We start from the raw sequence: 27,054 nt of genomic DNA on the forward strand, positions 1-27,054 counted from the left end.
GTAGTGAAAAGGCTATGATTTCCATGAGTCAAGACACCTAGTCTGTCTTGCACCCATTTTTTACCAGTTTACCACAGAAAGTTAGATTTGAGTTCTCACTCCCAGATAACAGCACTGCTGGATTGGGTCCAAATTGTTCAAATATTGTAAATAGCTTGAACAGTAGACTATATCCTTAACAGGTCACTTGTAAAGAAAATTGCAAGCATACCTGAAATGTGCAGATATGTCTTTTGTACTCTCAAGAAAACAAGATAATGCTGAACTATAAAATTGCAGAACAGGAGGTAGAAGGTGCCATTCAGAATATGCAGTTGGGCAAATCTCCAGGGCCGGATGGCTTAACCTCAAAATATTATAGATCTCTGAAGGATTGGACAATTCAACCACTAAAGGAGGTTTGTAATGAAATCTTGGAGGGTAAAAAACGCCAGAGTTGTGGAAGGAAGCCTATATTACGCTTATACCGAAAACTGAGTCTGAAAAGACACAACTTAAGAACTACCGCCCCATATCCCTGCTTAATGTGGATTACAAAATATTTGCTGATATTTTGGCTAAAAGATTAAAAAAAGTATTAGTGGAAGAGATACATAAGGACCAAGCCGGTTTTCTCCCAGGTAGACACTTGTCTGACAACACGAGAAATATAATTAACATTTTAGAGAAGTTGCAAGTGAACATCAATACTAAAGCAGTTTTGATATTTGTTGATGCGGAGAAAGCCTTCGACAATATTTCTTGGAGTTTCATGAAGAAAAATCTTCAGGGGATGGGGGTTGGTCAAGGTTTTGAAAATGGTATAGGTGCAATTTACTCAGAACAAAAGGCTAAATTGATAGTTAACGATGTGGTGACAGAAGAATTTAAGATCGAGAAAGGGACACGACAAGGCCGCACAATTTCCCCATTGCTTTTTATTTCGGTCCTGGAGGTTCTGCTAAACATGATTAGAAGGGACCATTTGATTAAAGGTATTCAGGTCGGAGCTAAACAGTATAAACTTAAAGCGTTTGCAGATGATTTAGTATTGACATTACAAGAGCCAGAATCTAGTACTAAAAGAGTATTAGAATTGATTCAGGAATTTGGTCAAGTTGCAGGATTTAAGTTGAACAAGTTAAAGACTAAGGTTCTTGAGAAAAACTTAACACCGATTGAGAAAGAGAGGTTTCAGAATGAGACGGGATTAACATTGGTTAAGAAAGTAAAATACCTGGGGGTTAACATGACTGCTAAGAACCTAAATTTGTTTAAAGATAATTACGAGAAATGTTGGTCAGAAGTGAAAAAGGATCTTGAAGTATGGTCAAATTTGAAGCTTTCCTTGTTTGGTCGAATTGCTGTTATAAAGATGAATGTATTGCCAAGAATGTTATTTTTATTTCAATCATTGCAAATTTTGGACAAAATGGATTGTTTTAAGAAGTGGCAGAAAGAGATTTCTAGATTTGTCTGGCAGGGCAAGAAGCCCAGAATAAAATTTAAAATATTAACGGATGCTACGGATAGAGGTGGATTTGCCCTGCCAGACCTTAAACTTTACTATGAATCAGCAGCATTTTGCTGGTTGAAAGAATGGCTGCTTCTTGAGAACACAGACATTTTGGATTTAGAAGGTTTTAATAATGTTTTTGGGTGGCATGCATATCTGTGGTATGACAAGGTTAAAGCTCACAAAGCATTTAAAAACCATATTGTCAGAAGAGCATTGTTTAATGTCTGGACAAGATACAAAGCTTTACTTGAAAATAAAACCCCAAGGTGGTTATCACCGATGGAAGCGAAGGCTCAGAAAAAGCTCAATATGGAGGCCAAATGGCCAAAATATTGGGAGATTTTGGAACAAGAAGGTGACAAATTGAAATTGCAGAGTTTTGAGAAATTAAAAGATAAAGTGCGAGACTGGCTTCATTATTATCAAATAAGAGAGGCTTATAATTTGGACAAAAAAATAGGCTTCCAGGTGGAAAAATCAAAATTGGAAACAGAACTGTTAGATCCTAAAACTAAGATACTTTCAAGAATGTATAACTTGCTGTTAAAATGGAACACACAGGATGAAACGGTTAAATCTGCTATGATTAAATGGGCACAAGATGTTGGAGATAACATCATGTTTGCTGACTGGGAACAGTTGTGGACCACCGGTATGAAATTTACGGCATGTAATGCCCTAAGAGAGTATATTATGAAAATGATATACAGGTGGTACATGACACCAGTCAAGCTTGCAAAAATATATCACTTGCCCGATAATAAGTGTTGGAAATGTAAGGAAAATGAAGGTACATTCTTTCACCTTTGGTGAACGTGCCCAAAGATTAAGGCTTTCTGGGAGATGATCTATAATGAAATGAAAAAGGTATTTAAATATACCTTCCTGAAGAAACCAGAGGCCTTTCTCCTGGGCATGGTCGGCCAATTGGTGCCAAAGAAGGACAGAACTTTTTTTATGTATGCTACAACAGCAGCAAGAATACTTATCATGAAGTATTGGAAGACACAAGATCTGCCCACCTTGGAAGAATGGCAGGTGAAAGTGATAGACTATATGGAATTGGCGGAAATGACTGGCAGAATCCGCGACCAGGGAGAAGAGTTGGTGGAAGAAAATTGGAAGAAATTTAAAGACTCTCTGCAGAAACACTGTAAAATTAATGAATGTTAAAATGATGCAGGATTGAAATGAGATGGTTTTAGTAACAAAATTAATAGAATATGCAAAAAAAGGATTGATGATTAGATGAAAATATGATGTTTAATATGTTAAGATTTATAATTAAGATAAAAACAAAGAGGGAAAGGATTTGCTGAATTAACTATGTGAACTGGAATACAAAAAAGGGAGGTGTGAGGAGGTCAGGAAACGAGTAATTGAAATATAAGACATGAAAAGTTTGATTTGTTTTTAATTGTTACTTTATTTTTTCACATATTTTGTATTTTTTTCTGTATTTTTGTATCTTTTTTCTTTGTCTTTTTTATTTTTCTTCTTTTATATTGTAACTTTCTTTGTTTGTAAAATCTCAATAAATATCTTTTAAAAAAAAGATATGTCTTTTGTAAATAGTCTTGTCAACATCATACAAGATTTGGGGAGAATGCAGATAACATGCACTCACAGTTGTGGGTGTGAATAAAGGTTTTCTATTGAAAATGAAATGCCTGTTCCTTAGGCAAGTCAAAAGGCACACTGGACATAAGATTCAGTTTGAAATGTATTTGCAGCTGGGCTGTCTTATGAAGGGCTGGGTGCCAAACCCAGATACTCATTTTGTAGAGTGCCGAATCCTTCCTGTGCCTCAATTTTCCTCTGTGTCTGCCCCTATGATGGGGCTTTCACTAATAGCAAGGCTTGGTTTGCATTTGGTGTGGTTATGCTGCCTCCCAGAGCTGTTGAGAAAATATTGGACAATGCCTACCATTTGTGCAGAGGAGCCTTCCTGATGACATGCGCACGAACATATTAACTAACATCTCCATTTCCGGACAGGGGGCACACTTTGGAAGAAGGAATGAAAGAACTGTGGCATGCAAATGTACCATAGTCACAAGTGTCCTTTGGAGAGAGTACTGTACCCAGGAAAATATCCCCTTAGCTAACCTGGAGGCTCTGCTACATCCTAATAGGATTGTACAATGGATAAATGAGTTCATAAAATAAAAAGGTCCTGTTAAAATCTAATATTAATGGATGTGTTTACATGACAATAAAAATAGAATCAAGAGAGACCCGTGTTGTGCTTGCACTTCTTCACTCCCATGTGCAAGTGGAGGGCAGACCAGACTATTTTCCCTTTTATGTTTTTAAGCCTTTCCTGATACCACTGTGGGCTGGTAGCATTAATTTAAATAGGGCTCCAGGAAATATATAGAAATCTAGTATATTTTGAAATTTGCAGTAAAAACGTGAGATCTATTTCTCTAAAGCTGAAATTCCTTTCATTATTAATGGCTGTGGGTGAAACTAAGCAAACTACAGGTACTGGGATGTGCCTGTTCCTTTCTGTGCCTCCCTGCCCCAGTCCTTTTCTGAAGCCTGGATGATGAATAGTTAGTTGGGTTATTTGACTCTGTCTCTCCTCCACTCACAGTACATGGGATTTCCTGTTACGGGATGTGTACCCGGAGAGAGCGCTTTCTTTTTACATCTCCCCCTTTCATCTGTCTTGCCCCTTAGATGGTCTGGGAAGCCCCAGTGGCAGCCGCTGTGAAGCCCTTTCCATCCTGCTTTAATAGAGGCTTTAACAGTCAGAAGAAGAACTTTCCTGTTTAAAGATTAAACGTTGTGTTTAAATATTAAACAGCCATGCTCCTGTCTCCTGATTGCTTGGCCGCTGCCAGCAGGCGGCTCAGAATTGCCCATTTTAATTAAAAACTTTATTTTCAAATACAATTCACTGGTCACACATCTCCGCGCGCAGCTCCTGCCTCCCCTCCCTGTTTTCTACTCGGCGCAGAATGTGGCAGCATCCCCTTCTCAAGTGGCATGTTTTGCTTTCTGTCTCTCATTCTTAGCTCCTTCGTTTCCGTCTGCCTGTACCAAAGTGACAGCCTATGTGAGGCCCCAAGTGTGAGTGGCTTCGTCAAGGGCTGATCAATGCCCCTGGCACTTCCTTCCAAAACCCCAGGAAAAACAATTAAAACCCAATCGATCCTGCAGGCAGCTGTGAATATGCATAAGGGCACACTTGACCTTCAGTGCTCAGGCCACCTTCCATGCTGCCTCTTTAACAAGTTTGCTCAGGTATTCCTGCCGTTCTCAACGACCTTGATGAGCAAAGCAGAATGTGATGCAAAGAAAAGCCCAGTTGTGGTCCTGATCCTGACTTCGGGGCTCAGATGTAAGCCTTAGAAGACTGGCTCTTCCATATAAGCTGATAGACCTAGAGAATGTGAAGTGGGGCTGTATTGTACATGCTTTATCTATATGAGGATCGAGGCCCAACGCCCAGCAATTCCTGTTATGAGACCTGGGCGGAAATCTTGACCTGGAGCCTCAGTGAGCTGCTATCAACAGGCTTTGACACCCTCTGGAGTCAGCCTGGATTTTGTTTAGGTGACAATTTCTGTTCATTAAGGTTCAGGGTCATTTAATGTGCTTGTTTCTAAGGCCACATAAGTGTGAATATGCACACACGTGTGTAGGACGCAACCGAACAAGGTGTTAGAATCCTGAGGTGGTACTTGCAGTATGTCAAGCCACAATTAGGAGATTCAAGTTTTGAATGCTCTTCCACGTGAACAAAAGCACCTCTTCATTTAACTAAAGGAACTAGCACATCAAGGAAAACTACTTCTCCTGATTTGCTAATTTTCCGCTTGCAGGGAGGTGATGCTTTTACACAGATCACGTTTTTGAATGCTCCCCTATCTACAGCTTAAAGTGGGATAGTCCATTTTACCTCTTCATTACTGCATTATTCTATGCAATGTAGAGATGAGGCTTCCATTTCAGATTAGCACAATTTCCTATGCATCATATTGATACCACGTCTTTTTTCATATGATGCAATTAGTCCAGCAAAGTATGGATGCACCCATGCCATACAGAGAGTGAGGCATAAATTTGCCTTTATGTGTAGGAAGATGTATTATTATAAAACATCTATATGATCATTTGTGAAGAACGTGCATGAAGGAAACATGCAGTGAAATAGACACTTGTATTCTTTATAGTGTATATATTTTGTGTGCGATATTCCATGCACAGAAGTATGCAGAACTATATAAGCAAAGTGTAATGTGTGAAGTGCTTCTGAGTCTCAAATTCTTGGTAACTTTTGCACAGTACTTAGTAAGTGAAGCCTAATTTTGCTGGCTGCTTCTTGGATGAGGCTGAGAGAGTTCTACCATTTCGCCTTCTTGGCTAAGCTTTCTGCCCCTTTGTTGAAGATTAAATTTTCCAATGTATCTTCCACTAACTTGCTTGCACGACTTTCCTTTCTGGCACCTTCCAAATATAAGTTAAAGCCAGGAGGGGGCACCACTGTGCCTATTTAAAAAGAGCTGAGCTGCTTTTCCCTCCTGGTATTATGGTGGAACAGCTCCCCCCATCCAAATAATAAAAAAAGAGAAGTTTCTTGCTGCATGGCAGGGGATGGAAGGATGAAGTACAGCTCAACAGAAGAGGAAGAAAACCAGAAGTTCAGTCTCCCTTGTGGGTAATAGACCAGATCCTGGGCCACAGTGATTTGAATGAGTAATAAAGATATCAGTGCGTATTTGTCAAAGGCGAAGGAAACCTCTCTATTGTGTACACAGGGATGTAATTTCAGTGAATTATGCATAGACTTAATTAGGAGTTTTAATTGCTAATCATCTCCCAATAGGATTAGCAGTGTTGTCTATTAATTACCTGTGGAGCCCCTGTGTTTTGCTAAGGCAGGAGTAACAAAGCAGCATAAATGGCTACATACGTGGCAATAAATTAACTACCCAAAACCCTGTGATGGAACTCCAGGGACATCTCAGCAGTGGCACTGATTGGTGGGGAGGGGCCTTAAATGCACTGGCTTTGAAAGAGAGAGTTTGCTAGTCAGGAGAGCTGTAGGTGGTACAGCAGGAGTCTCCTAGCTCTGTATCTATGTGGCTATTGGGACTGTAAATGCTTTCCTTGGGGTGTTCACTCCTTGCTTCCCTTGCAGTGACTGCCTCATAAAGGATGCTTTTCCAAAAACTTCTGTGAGTAGAATACTTGAGTGCCAAAGCAGTCAGCTCTGCATGCCCTTAAAATGGGAATAAGATAATTAGAAATGATCTGCTAGATCAGACCTATCAAAGCCTATCAAAGCCAGCATCTTAGTGAGGATCTGCCCCACCCAATAAGGGCTGACTTCTGTGTTTCTGACTCACTGCTGGGCTTATATGTAAGAGGTCACCACTGGTGGCTAGTCATCAAAGGGATGACACCAAATGGAGGTTTGCCTTCAGGGGAGCCACTTGGAGGGTGATAAATGGGCAAGGGTCACTTTAGCCATATTTAATAATTGTTCTGAGACAGTTTTAGTTTTATTTTATTGTATTTGGGTATTTTAGTGTGTTTTGTGTGTGTGTGTTTTAACTGGTGTGTTTTAATAGTGACCTTCCAGAGGACTCTGGGAAGTCCTCTAGAAGTCATGAGTCTTCCCACACTGTATGCCTTCCAAGGTATCCTGCCTCTAAACATTGAGATTCCACTTAGCTACCATGATGATAGACCTGTTCTCCCACTGAATTTGTCTGGTCCTTTTTAAAAGCCATGTATGGTAGTGGCCATTGCTACATACCATGGCAGTAAATTGCCTAAGGTAGTTTTGTTTTAGGTGAAATAGTACTTCGTTTTGTCTGCTCTGAATCTACTGCTGATCAATTTCATTTGGCAACCCTGAGTCCTAATATTAAGAGAGAAAGAGAAAAATCTCTATCCATCCTCTCTGTGTCATTATTAATCTTATAAAGCTCCTATCATGGCTCCCTTTAGTTGTCCTTTTTCTGAACTAAAAAGCTCCAAAGGCTTTACTGATAGAGAATGTGCTCCAGCACTTGATCATTTTTGTTGCAGTTTTTTCTGTGTTTTTCAGATGGGATGTACAGAACTCTACACATTCCATCTGGATGTGTAGAGTTCTCCACTCTTCACTGCATGTGGAGTTGGAGTTTTCAGTGAACTGTGTACAGTGGAGGTTAATTTTGTTGCCATCCGTCTGTCTTGCAAGAGTGGGCCATTGGGGGTTAAGTCAAACCATTGGAGAGTTACAGGACTTACTGTGGCTGTAGAGACCAATAAGGGAGAGACATATTTTACTGCAGCTGGGGCAGATGAAGGCTTCCACCATGAGATTTCTTCTCTCTGTGCTCATCCCAGCAGTAATTCCTCCTCTGGTCACTGCTGTGGATATGCAACCTGACGGATTGCTTCCAAGCACTGTGGTCATCTGCAAGGAATTGCCACATGGTGGGTTAATGTTGCTGGTTTTCATGTCACATTTGGAGACATCTTTATAATGCAGTGGTGGTCTGCCACCAGGCCTAGTGCCCAAAGCCAGCTCCCCATAGAGCACATCAAGCTCTGTCACTGCTTGACAGGGGGCAGAATTATACACTAAGGCTTGTTCTTCTGTGTGTTCAACAGTCCTAGGCTAAGAAATCTTAAGTTCCCAGATAGAACATTGGACCCCTTTTGTAAGGAAATCAGTGTTACCAGAAGATTTGAGGATACCAAATGTAAGGAGGTTGATTTTAATGATGTTGCACTGTTTGTTCGCTTTTATTTTGATCTAAAGTTTCTCTGAAGGCTTAGAAAAAGCTAATAGAAGAGAATGAAATACAGTACATACTATGCTGAAAGATATCTGAAAGCAAATATTAAATGAAATTGGTCCCTCTGTGTCCCTCTTAGAAAAATGTAATTCTCTGCATACCAGAAAGGTGGATATTGTGAGTATTTGGGCACCAGCAGATAGAGGAGCATTTTAAACTAGTGTGAGACCGTTTTGTGTTAGATGAAGATTCCCCAGTGAGTAATTTTCAAATACTTAACAGTATAGTAGGTATGGGTTCCCCCACAAGCTGACCCAGTAAATACTTTAGTGATTACAGGAGCAAGGTTGGGCTTGATTCCCCCCTTCCAGTGTAACAGTCCTCAGACACTACCGTGGCTGTTATCTTCTCCAAGTTGTGGTTAGCCAGGTAAGGAAAAGGAGAGCTGCTAACTCTGTTAAGATCCCTGTTTTGCCTATTTCTGGGGTAGCTGAGATAAAGTGGACCTGGCGGTGATATATTCTGTGGATTGACATGATCTTGTCTGGGAACAATGGCTCACATGGCAGCCCAGCACTTAAGTATAGCTAAGCCTTGCACCATTAGTATCTCACAATGACACAGCTTCTGTAATACCTTGTGATGGAGAAGTTATGCTGCTGTCAGATCATAATTATTGTGGTGTTTTAAGGCCCTGAGGCTTTGTGTAGCTGTTAGTGCACTTTTCCACATTGTACGCTTAAATTTGCTCATTTCTTTTCTACTTTGTCCCTCTGTGAACTAGTCTAGGATCCTCTTCCATCAAGTTTGTTCTAGTAAGGTGTTTTCCTTGCTCCAGATAAACCCTGGGTATTCAAGCTTCTGCTCATGAACAAATATTCCTCTATAATTATTGTAGGGTGAGCTGAAATGTAGCCTGGGAGCAGCACATGGTTCCCAAGCTATTCAGGTATAGCACCTGGACAGTTCAGTGATGTGAACAGTGAATGCCTTGCCTTGTGGTCTAATATGTGCTAGAAGTGCTGTTGACAATCGCTGCATGATGAGATGGAGTGAGTTGGAAATAGCAGATGGCAAACAGCAGTGTTATCTCCTGGGCCTCAAAGAAGGGACTCTTGGAATCTCAGTTCAGGCATGAAGGAAGGAACAGTGGCTGTCAAGAGCCAGTTACCCAAACTAAACTGCACCCGTGCTCTTGCACAAGCTGGGTGAGAGTCAAAATGGAGCTCTAAATGGAACTCTACTCACAAGTTGTTATGCTGGACCCTTCTTTCCAAAAGAACATTGTCCCTGTCATCTATTAATTAGAAACTTTGCCTTAATGGATACCTGGAAAAATAACAGGAGCATTTGGTTTAAACCTTTTTTTCTTTAACAGTATTTAGCTGAGAACATGATCAGTTTCCTCACCCAACTGCTTAGATTCATATTATAGCACTAAGCATTGTTTATTTTTAGGCATAATTAAACTTAGAATAGCTGAGCCAAAAATAATATCTTTATAACAAAAACCTGCAATCCTTAAACTTGTTTGAGGGATTCAAGCAAATAGAAAAATAACTATTGCTTAACTAATGCATTCAAATGTCTTCTTAAATATGTTAAGCTCAAGGCAGAGTGCGGGGGGGGGGGAGAATGACTGATGACGAGTTCCAGAGTTTATTGTTCTTACTATGTTTCTATCCAACCTTCTTCAAAGTGGTTACAGTGCATAGCATGGAGTGGTCTCTCAACTTAGCTGTTGAAATGGAAATCCACATAGCATCTTTGGATAACTCTTGTAGACTGCAATACAAAAGTAATCAGGTTCAGACAGAGCTGCAAGTCCCTAAACATTATGGCTAGAGATCAAACATATAGGAGCATCAGAAAGAGTGCAAAGTTTCCTCTGCCTGGTGCCCTTCAGATATACTGGACTGCAGCTCCCATAGTCCCTGTCCATTGGTCATGCTTGCTGGGGCTGGTGGGAGTTGCAGTCCATGACATTTGGAAGGCATCAGGTTGAGAAAGGCTGGCTTTAGAGGCTCCGGGGCAGAATCCCTTTGTATTGGTAGAACATCAATTACATTGTTTAGTCAGAAACTTTTGTGGGTGCCTTTGGGATCTAGGACTAACAATGTCATAGTTGGTTCGGGAGTCAAAAGCTTGTTCTCATTATTGGAAAACAAATAATTGGGGTTTCTTCTAGGTGGCTTCCACCAGCAGGCAAATTCTCTCTCCCAGCTCCCCACCCAATTTAATAATGGACTTTAGAACCTAACCTGATTATATTTTGATTAGTAAAATTTCACGTGGTTGTAAATGAATAAGAAAAAGGCTTTCATCTGTCTCTGGAGCAGAAGGAATGACACAGGAGGTATGTCAGATAGACTCTGAGGTTTAATTTTAAAATGTGTGTTGCCCTCATGGTGCAGAGAAAAATCTGAAAAGATGCAAGAGTGACTGATAAAGATTTCAGAGGGTTCTGAGAGGGATACTCAGTACAGCTTAGGGGAATGTCATATTTAATCTTTGCATACCTCATCACCTGCTTTATGCATTTGCTTTTTTTCTATGACTGTTGCTTGGCATTATATTTTTTCACTTTCCTGTTGGCATCTGCTAAGACTGGAGTACTTTAATCAGTGTGGATGGCACAGTTCTGAATGAGTTATTGGCAATGTTGCGGATGGTAAATGGTGTTTATGTACAACAAATCAAATCTGATTGATTTATTAGTGGAAATGGTCAATGAAAATTTGCTTAATTCAATTTTCAACATTCTGTTTGCAGAAAATGTGGAGAACTTGGCATTTTATGTTGTGGGACCTGGAATAAACTAAGACAGCAAGTCAACAATATCTGCACTAAAACAGATTTAAGTTGCAAGAGATAGAAGGAAAGCTTGAGACAAGAGAGTAAGAATTGTATTTGCAGAATTATGTGGAGATGGAAAGCCCAAAGTAAAAGCACTGGGCAGATCATATTGTGTGTTCTGTCTGAGTAATCAGCCAAATATCAGCAAGAGAGGGCCTAAAGGTACTATGTAAATTTTTACAATGCTTCAGTAGGGTCTGGCCTTGTGATACTGAGCCATCCTCTTGTTGTACAATTATCTAAAATATCTTTTTCTGCTTTCTTTTGCAGGCATACAGCTTTGCCATGGGGAGCTGGCCAAAGAATGGACTCTTAGACATGAACAAAGGCCTGAACCTACAGCACATAGGAAGGCCTCACAGTGGGATAGGTCAGTAACATGACTTCCTTCTCTCACTCCAGTCCAGGTGCATTTTTCTCTGTTTGTGGAATAATGTATAGTGGCAGGCTCATCTGCAGTTCCCAAGGATGTGTGGCTCTCTTATCTGTGGAAGCCAGCTTATCACTATCTTTGGTGTGGCAAGAACTTGAGCACATAGGTTTAGGGCTGCCACTACCTCTGGAATACAAAAGGATGCTGGATCCCGAAGGAGCTCGTAGTAGAGAAATAAGCATGCTCCACTTTGATATCGTTTCTCTTTTGTCAGTCTAGCATCCAGATCCATTACCTCTATATATGTTTCTAAGCCACTTGACACTTGCTGCTGCATTTGAGTGGCAACGGTGAACATGATGCCTCAGAAGTGCAATGCCTTTGTCTTCCTTCCCCCATAGTGGGGTTTTGCCAGATCATCATGGTAGGGTCCTTCCTGAGGTCATGCCAAACCACCCCTCACTTGGCCCCTGATTTTAGAATCTATTTTTTCTACTCAAGTGTGTGTGTTTTAGCCATGATCATCCCACCTTCTGGATCCAGCAAGTTTTGGAGAGCTGGCTGTTTGTTAGTCCTGCTAGCATACAGCTATGAGAGTATATACTGTACTTCTCTTCAGCTTTTGCTGTACTTCTCTGAATTTTTGCCCCAAAGTCCTAAAATATCTAATGTGACAGTCCTAGCTGGCATGGGCCAATATATATCTGTGTGCTTCCTTGTCCTGTGCGCAGGAGAATTACTATAGGGTTTGTTCTTTAGGAACCTGTGTGTCGTGCCAGTCCAGGAAAATATGAAAAGCTCTCAGATTGAGGGATATTGATACAACCTGTTCATTGTTTCCTGTTCTTTATGTAAAACCCTTCTAATGTCTGACCTTTTAATCCGACTAGTTGCATTTCTCCTTTCCTTTGCCCCTGCCTAGGCGTGTCCACCTCTGTCTGCTTCTTGCTGTTGTGCATTTACATTTCCTAGGGTGAGAGACTTATGTGAGAAAGTTACCCACCACCCGAGCCTGGAGGAAGCTGTTTAATATTGTTTCAAGATCCTAACCACTAAACTACCAAATCAATATGAGTTAAGGAGATGAATTATTTAAAGCTTACCAGCTTTTAATTAGCAAGCTCCTTTTGAACTATGGATCTGGTTGCTTCATTGATAGGATGTAGCATTGAAATTTTGCGTCTGTGCCTGAGTGTAAATTCATTTCAGCAATATATGTATGCTGTAGGAAAAGCCCACAAATTGGGCTGGAGGGGGAGCCTGATGCAAAACCTGTATCACGCTGTTGCTAAGGACCCCTTAGAACCATTCATCTCCTCTCTGTGTTTTATAGGAGTGTTTATAGTGTCTCCTCTTACCACACTAAAGCAACAAACATCCCTAGAATATAATCTGTCACTTCCTTTAATTACCTTGTACATTTATCGGACTGTCATTAGTTGGCTTTGCCCTGCTGGATAGCAGTGCACAATAGTGGTTTATTTTCCCCAATCTTCTTGACTGACTTTTTTTTCCAGGGGCTCTTGCTTCTTCATTTCAGTTAAACAGCCTTGAGGTGGGAGCACATGCTGCTACTGCTGCTGCTTTTGGTGTGATGCACTTGCATGCCATCTGAGGTTGTAGCGCTGAGGTTAAACACTGCGCCATATCTGCTCTGAGCCCAGCAGTTAGCCCTTGAGTAAGGTTGTTGAGCCTGACTTCTCATTTTAACAAGGGAAGTTTTCCTTCTCACTGTAGTATTGTGCCAAGTATGTCTCCCTACTCTCCCAAACATACTCCATTTTGCAAACAATGGTAAAGCAGCTTTTGGAGTTGTGATTCGTTCAAGCTTGTCGTGGCTCTTTTACAATTTGTGTAGACCCTAACAATGTGTGTCAAGTGTAGTTTTAAAATTAATAAATATTTTCCATTACTGGAAGACAGTAATGTGCTTTTTTCTCTGGACCTATTCAGTAACCATTGCGCATTTTTATAGAAAAATATTCCTAAAATACGGTATATGATTTCCGAATGCTTGACAGTGACTTTAGTAAGTGTTACTTGCCATAAACGGTGTAATGTCATGTTAGTTTGGTCTAGAACATTTCAGTTCAAGCACTTCAATTGGGGAGGCCAGGAGCCCCGATAGGGTGCAGAAATAGTGAAAGAGGGGTTGATTGGCAGGTGGAGTAGTCTCACTAGAGATGAAGCAAACTTCAAATCAGATATTCTGATGAGATTCAGCTCTGTTGTTGTTCTTCTTCATCACATCAAGGAGCAGCAGCAGCACATTCTGGGCTGGATGAATGCTAGACTGAATCTAGACAACAGGTGTGATGGTTGGCAGTCTGTTGTAGGAAAGGATCACATGTTCTGGATGCAATCTCTCACTTTCTTCCTCTGATACAGTGGCTGAGGGAGCCTGGGAGACATACCTGTTCTCACTCTGCTCCATTCTTTGGTAACTTTTCAGATAAAGTATTGTAATGTGCAGTCTACACAGGACTGTCCTTGACAATGATTTGGAAACTCTTATCAGGCACAGAATTCTGTGGTGAGCTTTCTGAGAAATGGGCACAGAGAATATATTAAGGCAATTCTTCCTCAGTTTCTTGGCTGCAAATTATCTTTCAGGCCTGATTTAAAGTGGTGGCTATAAAAGCCCAAATGGTTTGTGCCTAGCATATCTTGGGGAGCAGCTTCTCCCATACAAGTCACCTCAAGCTTTATCGCTTCTGGCTGTGCATGGTTTACTTAGCATCCCTGTAGTGGCATGGAGTTCCTTTGCTTTCCCTTCCTGTGGTAAAGGGTCGAAGAAGGACCCTGCAGTTATAGTTGTATGCTGGCCTCTAGGCCGAGTTGCCATGAAGTAGCAGTTTTGTTTGTTTGTTTTTGCTTTACACACCCTACAATAGAGTGGGCTGAGATCTGAGGGAGCCTCTTCGCCTTCATTGTTCAGCAAGTGCTGAACACTAGTTAGACAACTCTGCTGATGATTTGCCAAGGACTACCTGTTTTCCTTCCTTTCTGTCTATACAACTTGACTTCCTTCCCGACAAACCCCTAGTTAGTGCATATGCAGTAGCCTAATCTACTCATTGCTGCATGAATCAAAAAGCTAGCACCCATGAACTGACTATGGGGCTGTTTGGAGTGTGGGAAGGAATTGAGAACTGCATGTGTGCACACATATACCCTAGCATGCAGAGCAATTTTGGAAATCGAATGTAGATGCCTTACAAGCTGCCCAACCAAAGCATGTAGTGCAAATGGCAGTCTGATTACACTGCCCTGGCTATGCACAGGCCATCTCCCTTAACTCACGAAAGCCTCATGGGAAAGCCTACCTATTTGAAAGGGTCAACCACCAATATGGTGTGAAGTGCAGGTGATGCATCTGTATCTTTCTGGCTTCCCCTCTCTCTTTTCATTTACTGATTGGAAATCTAGGAAGGTTAGGGTGTTATATTGTTCCTGATCCTGAGCATTAATTAGGCCTGCAGAAGAAGAAGAGGGATTGCGTGTTTTTAACAGGGAGGTTAATGGGATGCTCACAGAGTAGACAGTTTTAATGAGCTTCAACTTGCTGTGCAGTGAGTTTACTCTTTGTGTTAAAAGGGTCATCCTGCAGTAGCTTGATGTGGATTGTCTCCTGGCCCCCAGTGTCAGAGGGGAGCATCTGTCATAGTCCAGGCAGGGCGCATTCACTTAGTGACAAGATTCTAATTAACTCCCACCAAGCTGGCCACCCGCCTGCCCCATGGGGAGCTGCCATGGTGCAGCCTCTTATCTTTACAAACTCCTCATTCTGTATATAGAGTTTGTGTTTGGAGAGACACAGGCAGGCTTTCATGTCTAATGTAAAAGGACAGGTATGATTGTGCCTGTGTGGGTGTGTTCATGCACTTGCTGTGTGTGCCAGCAAGCTGGGGCTGTTTACTGTAGGAATGACATACCTTGTCATGCAATGTTCTTTGTTCTGGAAGCTAGTACGTTGGGCTGCCCTTTGGTAGTCCATAACAACCTCTTAGAAATCTAGTTTCTTAGTGCATTTAGTCCAATGCCCTCCTTGATTCTGAAAATCCTGAGCTTAAACCACCCCCAACAGATTGCAGTCCAACCTCTGCTTGAAGATCTTAGGATTAATTAGTTCCATTGTTGAACTGCTCACAGATTGTAGAGTTGTAAGGTACCTTGAGGGTCATCTAGTCCAAACCCTGCAGTGATCTCAACTAGATCATCCATGACAGATGGCCATCCAACCTCTCCTGAGAAACCTCCAAGGAAGGAGAGCCCACTACCATTCATAGGTGTCCATTCCACTGCTGCACAGCTCTTACTGTCTGAAAGCTATTCTTGATGTTTAGTCAGAATCTCCTTTATTGTAACTTGAAGCCATTAGTTTGGGTCCTAGCCTCTGCAGCAGGAGAAAAGAAGCTTGTTACATGTGACAGCCTATTAGATATTTGAAGATTGCTATTATGCCTCCTTACAATCTCCACTGAACTGCTTTGATCAGTGGAATTGACACTACTACAGCTACCACATAATGCCCCTTCCGCATTTGTAAGAACTCTTATCATTTAGTTTGGCAACAGCTGCACTTCGGAACTCCCTGCCTATTGAGATCAAGCAGGTGCCTTCACCATATTCTTTTTGGTATAAACATTCTTGTTTATACAAGCCTGCCCATATGTTTAGAAAGTTGAAGTAATTAAATCTGTTTTAGTATTTTAATTTTTGTATGTTTTAAAGTATGGTTGTGAATTTTCTCTGTTTTATTGTTTTATCTGTTTGTAAACTGCTTTGGGGTGCCCCCCCCCCCGCAATCAAGCAGTGTATAAATTGTAATTAATAAATAAATAAACAGCAGAGTTTGCCCCACAGCAGATACCAAGGTAGGTCCCCATTACTACTAATTCCTCCTTTCCTGAAACATCTGTAATGTGTTACTCATCACATTGGTGTGGAGTCTGTAGCAGACTTCATCACTGTATTATTTTTGCTAATTTCCCAATTCATTCTACCCATATAATCCCCATAGACCCACTGTGTTCACTTTCTTGCTTTTCTGTGCAGGTACAGACACATACTGCTGCTCCCCCTCCCTTTTGGTTGTGTCAGTCCTCTTTTAACAAGCTGTATCTTTCAGTTGGTACATCTCAGTCATGGGAGCCATCCCACTAAGTCCCATTAATACCTATTGTCGTAGTTCCCTTGCTTTACAAGCAGTTCAAGCTCATCTTGTTTATTTCCTACTACTGCTGTGTGCAGTAGTGTATAGACATAAAAAACCTTAAATAATCTGCTGCAATGTGTCTCCTGCTGTTTTATTGTGTGTTTTGCTATACACCCACATCGGCCATCTCCCCCTGCAGTTTCTCCTATAATATCTAAATCTCTTTCTCTAATGCTTACCTTTATATTGAAGATTTGCAGCCGTCCCTTCATCACTGGTGGTACCAGGACGGGGTACTTAACTTCAGGCTTCAGTTTAAAACCTTCCTGATCAGGTTCACCTGCTACTTTCCAGTAGTCCTTTACTGAGGAAAATTAAGCTGGTGGCCCTAAAAACCAACCTTTCTTCTCAACAGCATTTGCATTGCTAGTTATTCACCTGATGTATTCATCCCCCCCCCCACTCTTTGTGTCATCTGCCTTTTGCAACCAAAATAATACTTTTTTAGCCCAAGAACCAATTCCTTCCCAGGGGCTGTGCTACACGAGCAATCAGGCCAGACCTAAAATAGGGAAGGAGTGGAGCCAAAAGAGGAATATGTGATTAGTGGAGCATAAGAACAGCTCTGTTGGACCAGACCAAAGGCCTGTATAGTCTATTATGCTGTCCCCACAATGGCCAAACTGTTAGGGAAGCTCATAGGAGCACAACATCCCAGAAGGCAAAATCATAAGCATGTTTTTCACAATGAAGGACACATTCTGCCCAGGGAGGTGGACTTCCCTTGTATATTTTCTGTTACCACAGCTTAAAGACACATTGCAGCAATGTGCAAGGGGGAAAAATGGTCTGCACTTTTATCTACAGGATTTTTCAGCGCTTGTGGTTCCTGAGAGACATACTGCAGTGAGTCAATGAGGGGAAAGGGGACATAGCCTGGGGAGAGAGTCAGGAGCCACATGGAGAGGCTTGGTGGGTTGGAGATTCCCCATTCCTGTTTTACAGGAAGAATTGACAAGGACATCACCTGAGCCCCAAGGTCCTTCACCTCCCCCCTCAGAGTTTTGTAGTCGAATGTGATACGTTCATAGTTGTCTCTGGTGTAATTCATTCCCTTGGGGAAAAGCAAGAAAGGATAATGATCGGTGAACTTGATAAGACTTGACAACTTGTTCATCACATCCTGGATCTGCTCACCTAGGAGACAGCATATTCATTTGTTAACAGATTCAGTCAGCACACAACCAACTCCATACCACTCAGCAAGGGAGCCCTGGCTTCACTTCATCCACTGTTTTAGTCTTTTTGGACTTTATTTACTGTGCATGTTCTTTCTTGTTTCTGTGCACTCTCTTGGCCTCTCTGCATTTCAGGGTATATACTCTTCTCATTAATACTCGTCTTGGGTATCAAACAGTGAATGTGGATACTGTGGAAAAATTTGAATTGGAATATATTCTGCTGCCCTAAATAGTTTGTTTCATTTGTGCTTAGTGTGCCTTGATAATTTTAGATATAAATATTTCAAAGTTTTTCTAATAGCCAAAAAAAGCATTTTGAATTGAATTGAATTGAAAAATGTGATATGGGGGGGGAATTAAAGACATGATCTAATAGCATATCTTTCCTTCATACTGTTTGACTTCAAGGTAGAGAGAACCAAGGCACTGAAAACATACTAATTTTAGCATGCCTGAAGACCTATGTGCCATGTGCTTCTATGCATTACCTGGCAGCAGCTCCAGACAAACTGTAGTGAAATCCTCTTAGATGGTTGAATCCAGTGAAATTGTCCTGTTCATGCAAGGAACTTCCCCTCCGTCTCTTTTCCCCGCATGCCCCCCACTCCTCAAATTTGCCCTGGTGGTTTGGGGAAAACTTGAGAGCAGATTGGTACATGAGGTGAGGAGAGGGAGAGGAAGTTCTATTGTGCAAGCAGAAGTCCTTACATGAACAGAACAACTTTGTTAGATGCAGCTCAGTCTTGAAGTGTGCATGGCCATGATGAAGTTGGTAGCTGCTCAGATTCTTCAGAATCTGATTGTATTTAAAAAGAAAATGCATTTCTAAATTCTGATCCCTTGATAGCTTTCCAAGCAATGGTTTTCTGACATAAGCGGGAGATCTTGCGACTGATATGGCCCAGTTCCCAGTTTTAAGGTTTCTCAAACTACATCACATCAGTCTGTTGTGAACATCTTGCTCTACGTTTGATTCACTGTGGTGCCCCTTACTCACAGAGAATGGGCAGGAGTGGGGTGTGGCCCTAGACCAGATTTATGGTAGGGGGCCAACTGTCTCACAGCCTAAGGGATAGGGCCAAAGACTCCAGAGTTAAATAATTAAAAGAGACTAAAATAAAAATCATCAGAAATGTCATCAAATGAGCAGTGTCATTTTGAATTAGTGCTGCTAAAGGTCAGGAAGCTCAAAACAGGTGAAGCGGATGCTCCGTGAGTGAGGCAATATGGCAGATATTTCTGGCAAGGAGAGAGTATGGGCTGGCAGGCGGGTGGACGAGACAAGGCCCTTTGTGCCCAGGATGTGAGGAGAGGTTTTTGGAAGCAGAGAGGTGCTTTGCGTAGGTACTGTTGGCCTGGGAGGAGGGGGTTTGGGCAGGATACAGGCCGAATGTCTGTCAGCGTCCAGTCAGAGCGCATTAACGTGGTGACATGATTCTAATTAACTACTGTGAGAGGTGTCACAGTGGGAAAGCCAGTAAGCGCAGACACGCTTTTAGAAAGAGAAAAAAGCAAAGTGACAGTCCTTTTTGTGTGTGTGCTCTCTCCCCTCCGAGTGGGAGTGTGTGTAAAGCTAATTAGGATGTCTGGGCTGGCTGGGAACCTTGAGCTGGTGCTCTTTTGCTTTCAGTCATTTAAGTTTTCAAAATCCCTCTGATGGGACTCAGTGGCACAGTGGATTACTGTGCGCAAAAGTGACAGAACACTCTTGCCAGCGTTCAGCCCTTTTTAGCAAAGATTCAGCGCTTCTTTTTTCCTGGCAGCGGCAGGGGGCATGTTCTTATCACTGCTGCTCTATTCCTATGCATGTTACAATGGAGGACTCAAGGCCTTTCAACTGTTTCCTATGGTTAACAAAGAAACTGGGTTGCCGGGGGTGGGGGTGGGATGATAGAATATGATTGGGTGTTTGTGTTGACTTCTTGTCTTTCTATGTCATTCTGCTATTCACTGCAACATACTTTCCACACCCAGCAATGGCAAAGGTAGACCCATAATATTTTGGGTAGGCTATCCATGATAGTCCCTGCCAAGTGAGCTGCAGTGGCCATTTTAGCTTGATTGCTAGTGATACAGTCCAGACCATATGGGTTTGTTAGTTTTTTGCTGGATGCAGTCATTAGTGCAGCTTCTTTCTTCAAAACTATTGGGGAGGAATGCTGCAAAGAAACTTTTTCATTCATGTGTATGTTGCTTAAACCACACAAACACATGCATTTTCAAGTGCTTCTCCTTTTAGAAGAAAAAACCCCCAGCAGTTAGCCGGATTAAACGGTGGATTTTGGTGAGGGCATGGAACAGCCTTGTCTAAATGTACTCACTCATGTCACTGAATGTCTGGACCTCAGACTCTGACTAGTGTTAGGAGAGGGTCATCCTTAGCCTGTGTCTGGATTTTCACAAGCTGGATCTGCAACACATCAAACACATATCCTGTACCTGCCTTCCCTGAAGTTGAGGACTGAGGTGATGTCAGTACATTAGAAAAGGCTAGGAACAGAGTTTGTGAAGCTGTTTTGTACAGCTTCACACATGCACACAAAGAGCATGGGACTTTGGAAAAACTCATTTTTTAATATTCCTCCTCCTCCTCCTCCTCCTCCTCCTCCTCCTCCTCCTCCTCCTCCTCCTCTTAAAATAGCTTTTCATCCAAATCAGGAAACAGGTTGTGCAGACTCCATAGCTGATGCTGGTCTGGGAGACACTCATAAGTGAATCCTGTGCAGAAGGCTAGAATGATCCCTTCCCTCTCCAATCTTCTTTAGAACTTGGGGGAAAGAGAGGTAAAGAGATGTAGTTTGCTTGCACCATGATCTGGAGACTTATTCAAGTGGATAGAAACATTTCCCAGTGCTGTTTCTGAAAGGGTTCAAGCCTAGTATGTGGTGAGAGACTGAATTCCTCTCCCAAGCCTTCTGTGTGGGAGAGACAGGGGACTTGGGGAAGATGAGATATTAGGGCCTACTTCAAATGCTGGCTGGCTACCAACATGTTGAATCTTGATGCTTTGGGAAATGGGCAGGCAAAAGATCATGCAAAGTGCATAAAAATGAGTGTAAATGGAATGTTTTGAATAGGTGCATCTAACAGAGCTTTGCTTAAAGAAGGAGAGTATTTATAGCATGCTTGGCCCCTCCCACATCTTTTCTGTCTATCAAAGGCCCTCAAGTTGGTTGACATTAAAGTTGAATATTAAATGCATAAAACAATGTGAAAACATAATCAAAGCAGAAAGCATCCTGCATTGTGGCTGGGCACTGATGGTGCTGGGGCGAGGGGCTGGACTTTCCCCATTACATTCCAAACCATGGGTGTGTGGCAGGGAGATTGCTCATTGCCAGCTTTTTGAGCTGGCACCTGGCTGCATTATGGAGCGGCCTTGTTTTTGTCTTTAATGAGACATTCTGGAGAGGTATGGAGGTGAGGATGTGCTGGTGGATGATTCTGGCTTTTAGCAGCCCGGCATTTACCTAATGAGAAACCACTGAGAGGTGTGGCATGGGGGTGGGCTGTGGGGGTGTGTGGATAGCAGCCAACTGGAGGCACTCCATTGCAATTTAACAAGTTTCCTTTCCTGCAAGTTCCATGACAAGACCCCCCTCTAAGTCTGTACAAGAATCCCTAAGAACAAGGTAATTAGGATGTCTCTGAGCTTCGACCCTCAGCGGAGTCCTTGGCTTAATCTTTTTCTTTCCTTAAAGACATCTGTAACTACAATCTTTGTTTCTCTCCTTGCCTCCCCCCAGTTGCCTCTCTCCCCCCCACCTTGCCTGTCTCCATATCTCCTGTCAAACTGCTGCAGACATAAATGACAAAGAAATCAGAAAGAGAGATCAATGCAGTCCAAATTAGCACTCGGAGATAGACTGTGCTGGAGATGTCAGAGCCTGACCCCTGTTGATCCTGCAGCCTCTGCTGGTGATATTATGCAAATTGCATCCATCTGGCAGAGCTGGCTCAGAGGAGTGAGGGTGCTGGGCGGGCAGAGAACGATCCAGAGAGGGAGGTGTTTTGGAGCTCTGGCTCTGTGCGTTTGGGAAGGGGACAGGGTGATGGGAGATTGGAAGTGATAGGAAGGAGAAAGGGTGCATCAGATTAATTTGTATTCTCCAGGAGGTATAAGATCAAACTCTAGATGGGAGATAAACAAACTTCATTTTGATTTGGCTTATATTTTATTTCTTATTATCTGCTTCCACCCAGAACAAAAAAAAGCCAACATCCCCCTCTCGGTAGTCTTGTTTAATCAATATTCACAAGTCATCATTATCACTGGCAGCAGTTTGAGAGGGTGGTGAACAGAGGCAACTGCACCCCCCCCCAGCCCCCAAAGAGCACACTGCTTCTCGATCCAACTGAAATAGGACAGGGATAATAGAAACCTCAAATTACGGTGATCGCCTTGTTAAGAAGTTTGGAAATACAGTCAGATTGCCTTTTAATGAGAGAAATATGGCTGTTAGTTAGTGAAGGAGGAGGGAATGGACCTTGTTTCAAGATCTGTAGTTCCTGCATCAAAGGGGAACTGGCTGTTTCATTTCAAAATCCAGCTCCTCAGCCTGATATTAAAAATAGTTGTTAAAGGCTTTGAGTAGCAAGACAATTCTCTTTAACTTCCTACTATCCCTCCCCTTTTCCTCTAGCAAAAAAGGGTTGGCAAGGATTGAAATAGGCCTTTAAAGAAGTTTCCCTTTGGACGGGGGACAGTAAGGGGTGTCTTGCTACCCAGCATGTGTGAGGTATAGCGTGATCTTTTAAACATAGTTCTTCCACCTAAAGCCAATTGACTGATGGACAGCTAATAATGGGATGTTGACTTACCGTAGCCACTGAGCTAAATGGGCATAAGTTTAGTTTGCTCTGTTTGGAACTAGTTATCAGGACTTTCAAACTGGAGACAGGTGGATATCATCACAAAATGTTCTGGATTTTAAGGCCAAAAAATGGTTTCATTCAAAATTGATCACCCTTGACTGTCTCTGCCGTGATGTTTTATCTCTTTCAGGGTTTACCTATGAGTGTTTTGATTGTGTATTACTGAATTTTCAATCATTCATCTATTGGAAGTTTTGAAGCCCAGAACAACTACCAGCTTCTCCTCTTGTCTTACCTGGCTTGAGATGAGGAAAGGAGAGCAGTTTAAAAACTGGGCTCAGAGATTTTTTTTATAATTAGAGATGCCAAATACTTCTCAAATTGGAATTCGTCTTTGGAATTCATAACACATCCTGTTTTTGTTCTGCATACCTACTAGGCCCTCCCTTGCCTTTGATTTCTGGTTCTATGGAACTTCACTCAGAACCAAGATACAAAGCTGGGTGGTATGATAATATTAATTATATAATTAGAATAAGGTTTTTTCCTTTGACACCATTTGCTTCTGAAAGAGGCCTTTTCATGTTGAGCATTTTCTTCTTAAGTGTTCATGGTCAGGACAAAATAATCTCTTTAACCATCCATTTATGTATTTATTTCTGTCAGCCTAACAGAAAGAGCTGTTCTAAGTGTGCCTAGTTAAAACTAAGTCCAGGGTTTTTTGTTTAGTCCTTTTGACTCATTTCTGTTATTTTCATCTGTTTGTTTTCTTTTCACTAAAATCAGAGGTGAAATTCCTGCATACGTTCACCAGGTATTTTGTTTAGGGACTACATGAGATTTTTGCCAGTACAGTATATGAGGAGCTTGATCATTCACTTTCGCACTGTGCTGCTTGCAGGATTCCTGTTTTCTGGGAGATCTGGCTGACTTCTATATTGCTCTTGAAAACTTCAAGTTTTCTTTCTTTGGAAGCATTCTGTGGCAGAGCCCAGACTTGGCAACAGCACTATCTGACCTGAGTTGACCAGCTTTTCCCAACCATCGTTAAGATCTAACAGGCCCCTCTGTTCAGAGTTGCTGTGACCCGTGACATGTTTCTTCCTGTTGCATTGACATCCCTCTCTTGAAGACCTGACTCACAGCTTCTTCTTGCTTAAAAACTGAAGTGTTCTGTTAATTGGTTTAAGCCTCACTGCCCCATGTCCTGGCTGGTCTTTGCAAGATAATGAACTTGGAATGTTTTTAATAGCTGATCACAGCCGTATTAGTCCCAGGATGCAAGCAAGAGACTGACAAGGTGGGTCAAGTAGAATCTCTTATTGGACTACCATTTCTTGGAAGAAGAGACAAGCTTTAAAACATCACAGAGCTCTTTTGCAGGCCTGGGAAAGATTGTCCAACTTTCAAGCTCAAATACATGGCTTCTGGTATATATCAGTATAGAATCTTAGTAACGTGACCAAAACCATGCATTTCTGCAACAAGTAGCTGCCCCAATTTAAGAAAAAACCTAACCTTTTCACTTGTTATTTTGCAACATGTTTTTTTAAAAAAAAATAATAATAAACCCTACAATGAGGTACAATTAATAATTCAGCGAATTTTAACATTGCAGGAAAAAGTACAAAATTTGGAAGCAGTATATTTCTGAATTACCAGTTGCTGGAAACTGCAGCTGCGGAGCAAGTGGGCTTCCAATAGGTATCTGGTTGGCCACTGTGAGCACAGGTTGGCAGACTAGATGGGCCCTTGGCCTGATCCAGCAAGCTCTTCTTGTGTTGTTAATAAAAAGAACAACATGGTAAACTTGAAGTAGGCATGAAAAAAAAACAAAAACCCCAAGCCCTTGTAATAAAAAGCAGGCCTGTAAAGGAAGGTTTTAAAGGGGCAAGTTCTCGAGTCTGCTGCACTGTGTTAGGAGGTGGAGTTCAAAGAATAGGTGTCACCACCCAAAAGACATGTTCTGTGGTAGGCCACCAGCTTTTAGGAAGAAGTAAGGTGACCCCCCCCCCAAGCTGGGGTTCTCATCATCAGAAAAGGAGGAAAACCTAATTAACTGATCTACATCTTTGTCTCATATAACTTCAATCACTTTGGGGCAGCTGCTGGTTTTATTTCTATTGATACTCATTATATTATTTACTGATAGGTCTCTACCAAAGAAACACACCTACATGTATTGGAGTAAGGAAATGAACCAGTTCTTCCACTGATGTATTTCTGAAAATCTGTTTATACAGTTAAGTACCTTAACATGGTGTCAGTATAGGGTGGGAAAGGATGAACATTGTTTTAATATAATTTCATTTCAATAGCTCTCAAAGCTATACTTGAGGTTCTGTCCTTCAACAATGTAAAATCTCGAGCCTGGTGTTTGGATGGTACCTGGAAGCCCTGTATTTCCTGTGACCTGAAAACTAAGTAATAGATATTGGCCAATGAATGGTTACTGAGATACAGTCTGCAGAAGATTGGTGTATTCCATTCTCAGTTTTTCATGTTGGGCTTCCAAAAATTTCTGGAACAACAGGAGCATAACAGTTGATATACTTTGGCTTGGGTGATGCTGATTTATCATGTCAGAGGTCCTGGTCATTGTGCTGAAGAGAATCTTTCTGCTTTCTATGCCCGATAGTTGACAGCTACAATACAGCAAATACAGAGCTAGTGGAATGGTACGTAAGAGAATAGATCTGTGTACATAATAGCATATGGATGCTTCATTGGTGGAATAGACTACAGAAGGATTGGGGATATTTTGTTTGGCATAGTGATACTTGGGTTTTTCTGGATTCTGAGTGACCCATAAGACTGAGAAGTTTAAAAGTGAACCTCTCAGGCAGAGGATGAGTACACAGAATGAATAATTAACTCAACTTCCCCCAGCATTGCTAGCTGCACTACTGCAGAGAGGTACAGTTTGCTCTTGAACAAAAAGTCATAATTTTTCTTGTTCTGGAGAAAGGTACTCCTGATGAACAAAGACTACCCAAGGCTTTGTGAGAGTGCTTGTCTCTTTACCTTGGAAACATTTTGTCCCACAGTAAGGGCAGCCATTTTGTATAAAGCTATACTCTGTGGTGAGTGAACCTCCCTACCACCGCCCCCCCTTTCCTGATGTTTATTTACTGGAATAAGAGCAGGGTAAATACAGTAATTTTTCTGGTTTATTATTCAGGCTGAGACAGATGCAAGCTGGGCTGTTTTGTGGGAGACCATGATTGCCTGACCCCCCTCCCCCGTCAAACCCTTTCTATATATAACTGTGTTGAGAGAGACATTACAGATTTGTCTCTACTTGTCTGTAAAGCAAGAGCAGCCTCTGTCCTAATGAGAAGAATATGGCTGCTAGTTAGCAGAGGGGTGGGTCGCATAGGCTAAACGAGATAGTTAAACGGCACTGATTGAAGGTGGGGGTGAAAGGGCAGCACAATTATGTGCTGGAGAATCAAGGGCCCTGTTTGATTTGGGAGTTCTAAGCTCCCAGCCGGTGTCAGTAGTTTAGCTGAGAATTTTTTGTAGGCCAAAGACAGGAAGGATAAAAACTATGAGAATGAGGAGTTACTATTATTAAAGTCCACAGAGCCCCATCCCTGTTCATTCTTTAACTATTTCTAGGCCCATATATTTTAAGCATTCCTAAAGCGCTCTCTCGTGAGAGCCAAAACTACCCCTGTCCATGGTACACTCCAGGATTATGTAGCCAAGGAACAATTGGGGACCTTCATAATGTCCAGGCATTTATTTTTTAAAGTTAACACAAGCAACACTGGCTGCAGTGAACCTGGGTGATGCTTGTGTGTGGCAAGCTGTTAGTGTGAAATCTTCTGCCACTCCAGTTTTCACCAGGCCTTGTGCATATCTTCTTTCTTTGTGGTTTTGTGATGATGTGGTGAGTATCACTAGAAAAACAGGCAGCAAGTTACTTCGCACGATTGGTTTGTCACGTACTGGTTCTCTTTCAAGAAGCTCCACATTTCTATTTGCATAAATCAGACTTTCTTTCTGGGAAACGTGGATTAAAAGTTGTAGCACCTCACCCCCAATTTCAGTTTGTTTGGAACTGGCTCCAGGTCAGCCTCCCTACTGTTCTGGTACTTTACTAGGAAAGACCCTCTTCAGGTTACCAAAACAGTTAAGAAGCATTTTCAGGTATGGTGGCATTTTTCTTCTTCAGTTGGGTTTGCAGGCAACAGCATTTGGTGCTTTACTTTGGTGATCCTAATTTGTCTTTCCTCTCCTCTTTCCTTTCTTGCTGTTTTTGCCATTAAATCTATTGGAGCTTATGGCCTTTTACTCCAGCATGACTCGATATATGAGGGCATTATTGCGTTCTAATCAGACCACTCAACTCAGTAACAGAT

At 41.8% G+C, this 27,054-nt stretch overlaps 1 protein-coding gene and 1 long non-coding RNA gene across 3 annotated transcripts in view; both read left to right on the forward strand.

The window, feature by feature from the left end:
* LOC310765217 overlaps nt 1–11,344 on the forward strand; it is a 33,061-nt gene extending 21,717 nt beyond the window's left edge. Inside the window, exon 3 of the long non-coding RNA XR_014549492.1 lies at nt 11,017–11,344. This is a non-coding gene — a long non-coding RNA (uncharacterized lncRNA). The remainder of the gene's footprint in view (nt 1–11,016) is intronic.
* The window catches only part of ERI3 (ERI1 exoribonuclease family member 3), a 211,312-nt gene that overhangs the window by 130,935 nt on the left and 53,323 nt on the right, over nt 1–27,054 (forward strand). For both annotated transcript variants that reach the window (XM_083619979.1, XM_083619980.1), the window contains exon 7: nt 11,371–11,470. In XM_083619979.1, coding sequence (XP_083476105.1) covers nt 11,371–11,470 — 100 coding nt within the window. The remainder of the gene's footprint in view (nt 1–11,370; nt 11,471–27,054) is intronic.

Source organism: Podarcis filfolensis (assembly GCF_964270895.1).
Source record: "Podarcis filfolensis genome assembly, chromosome: 6".
In the NCBI taxonomy this organism is placed as follows: Eukaryota; Metazoa; Chordata; class Lepidosauria; order Squamata; family Lacertidae; genus Podarcis; species Podarcis filfolensis.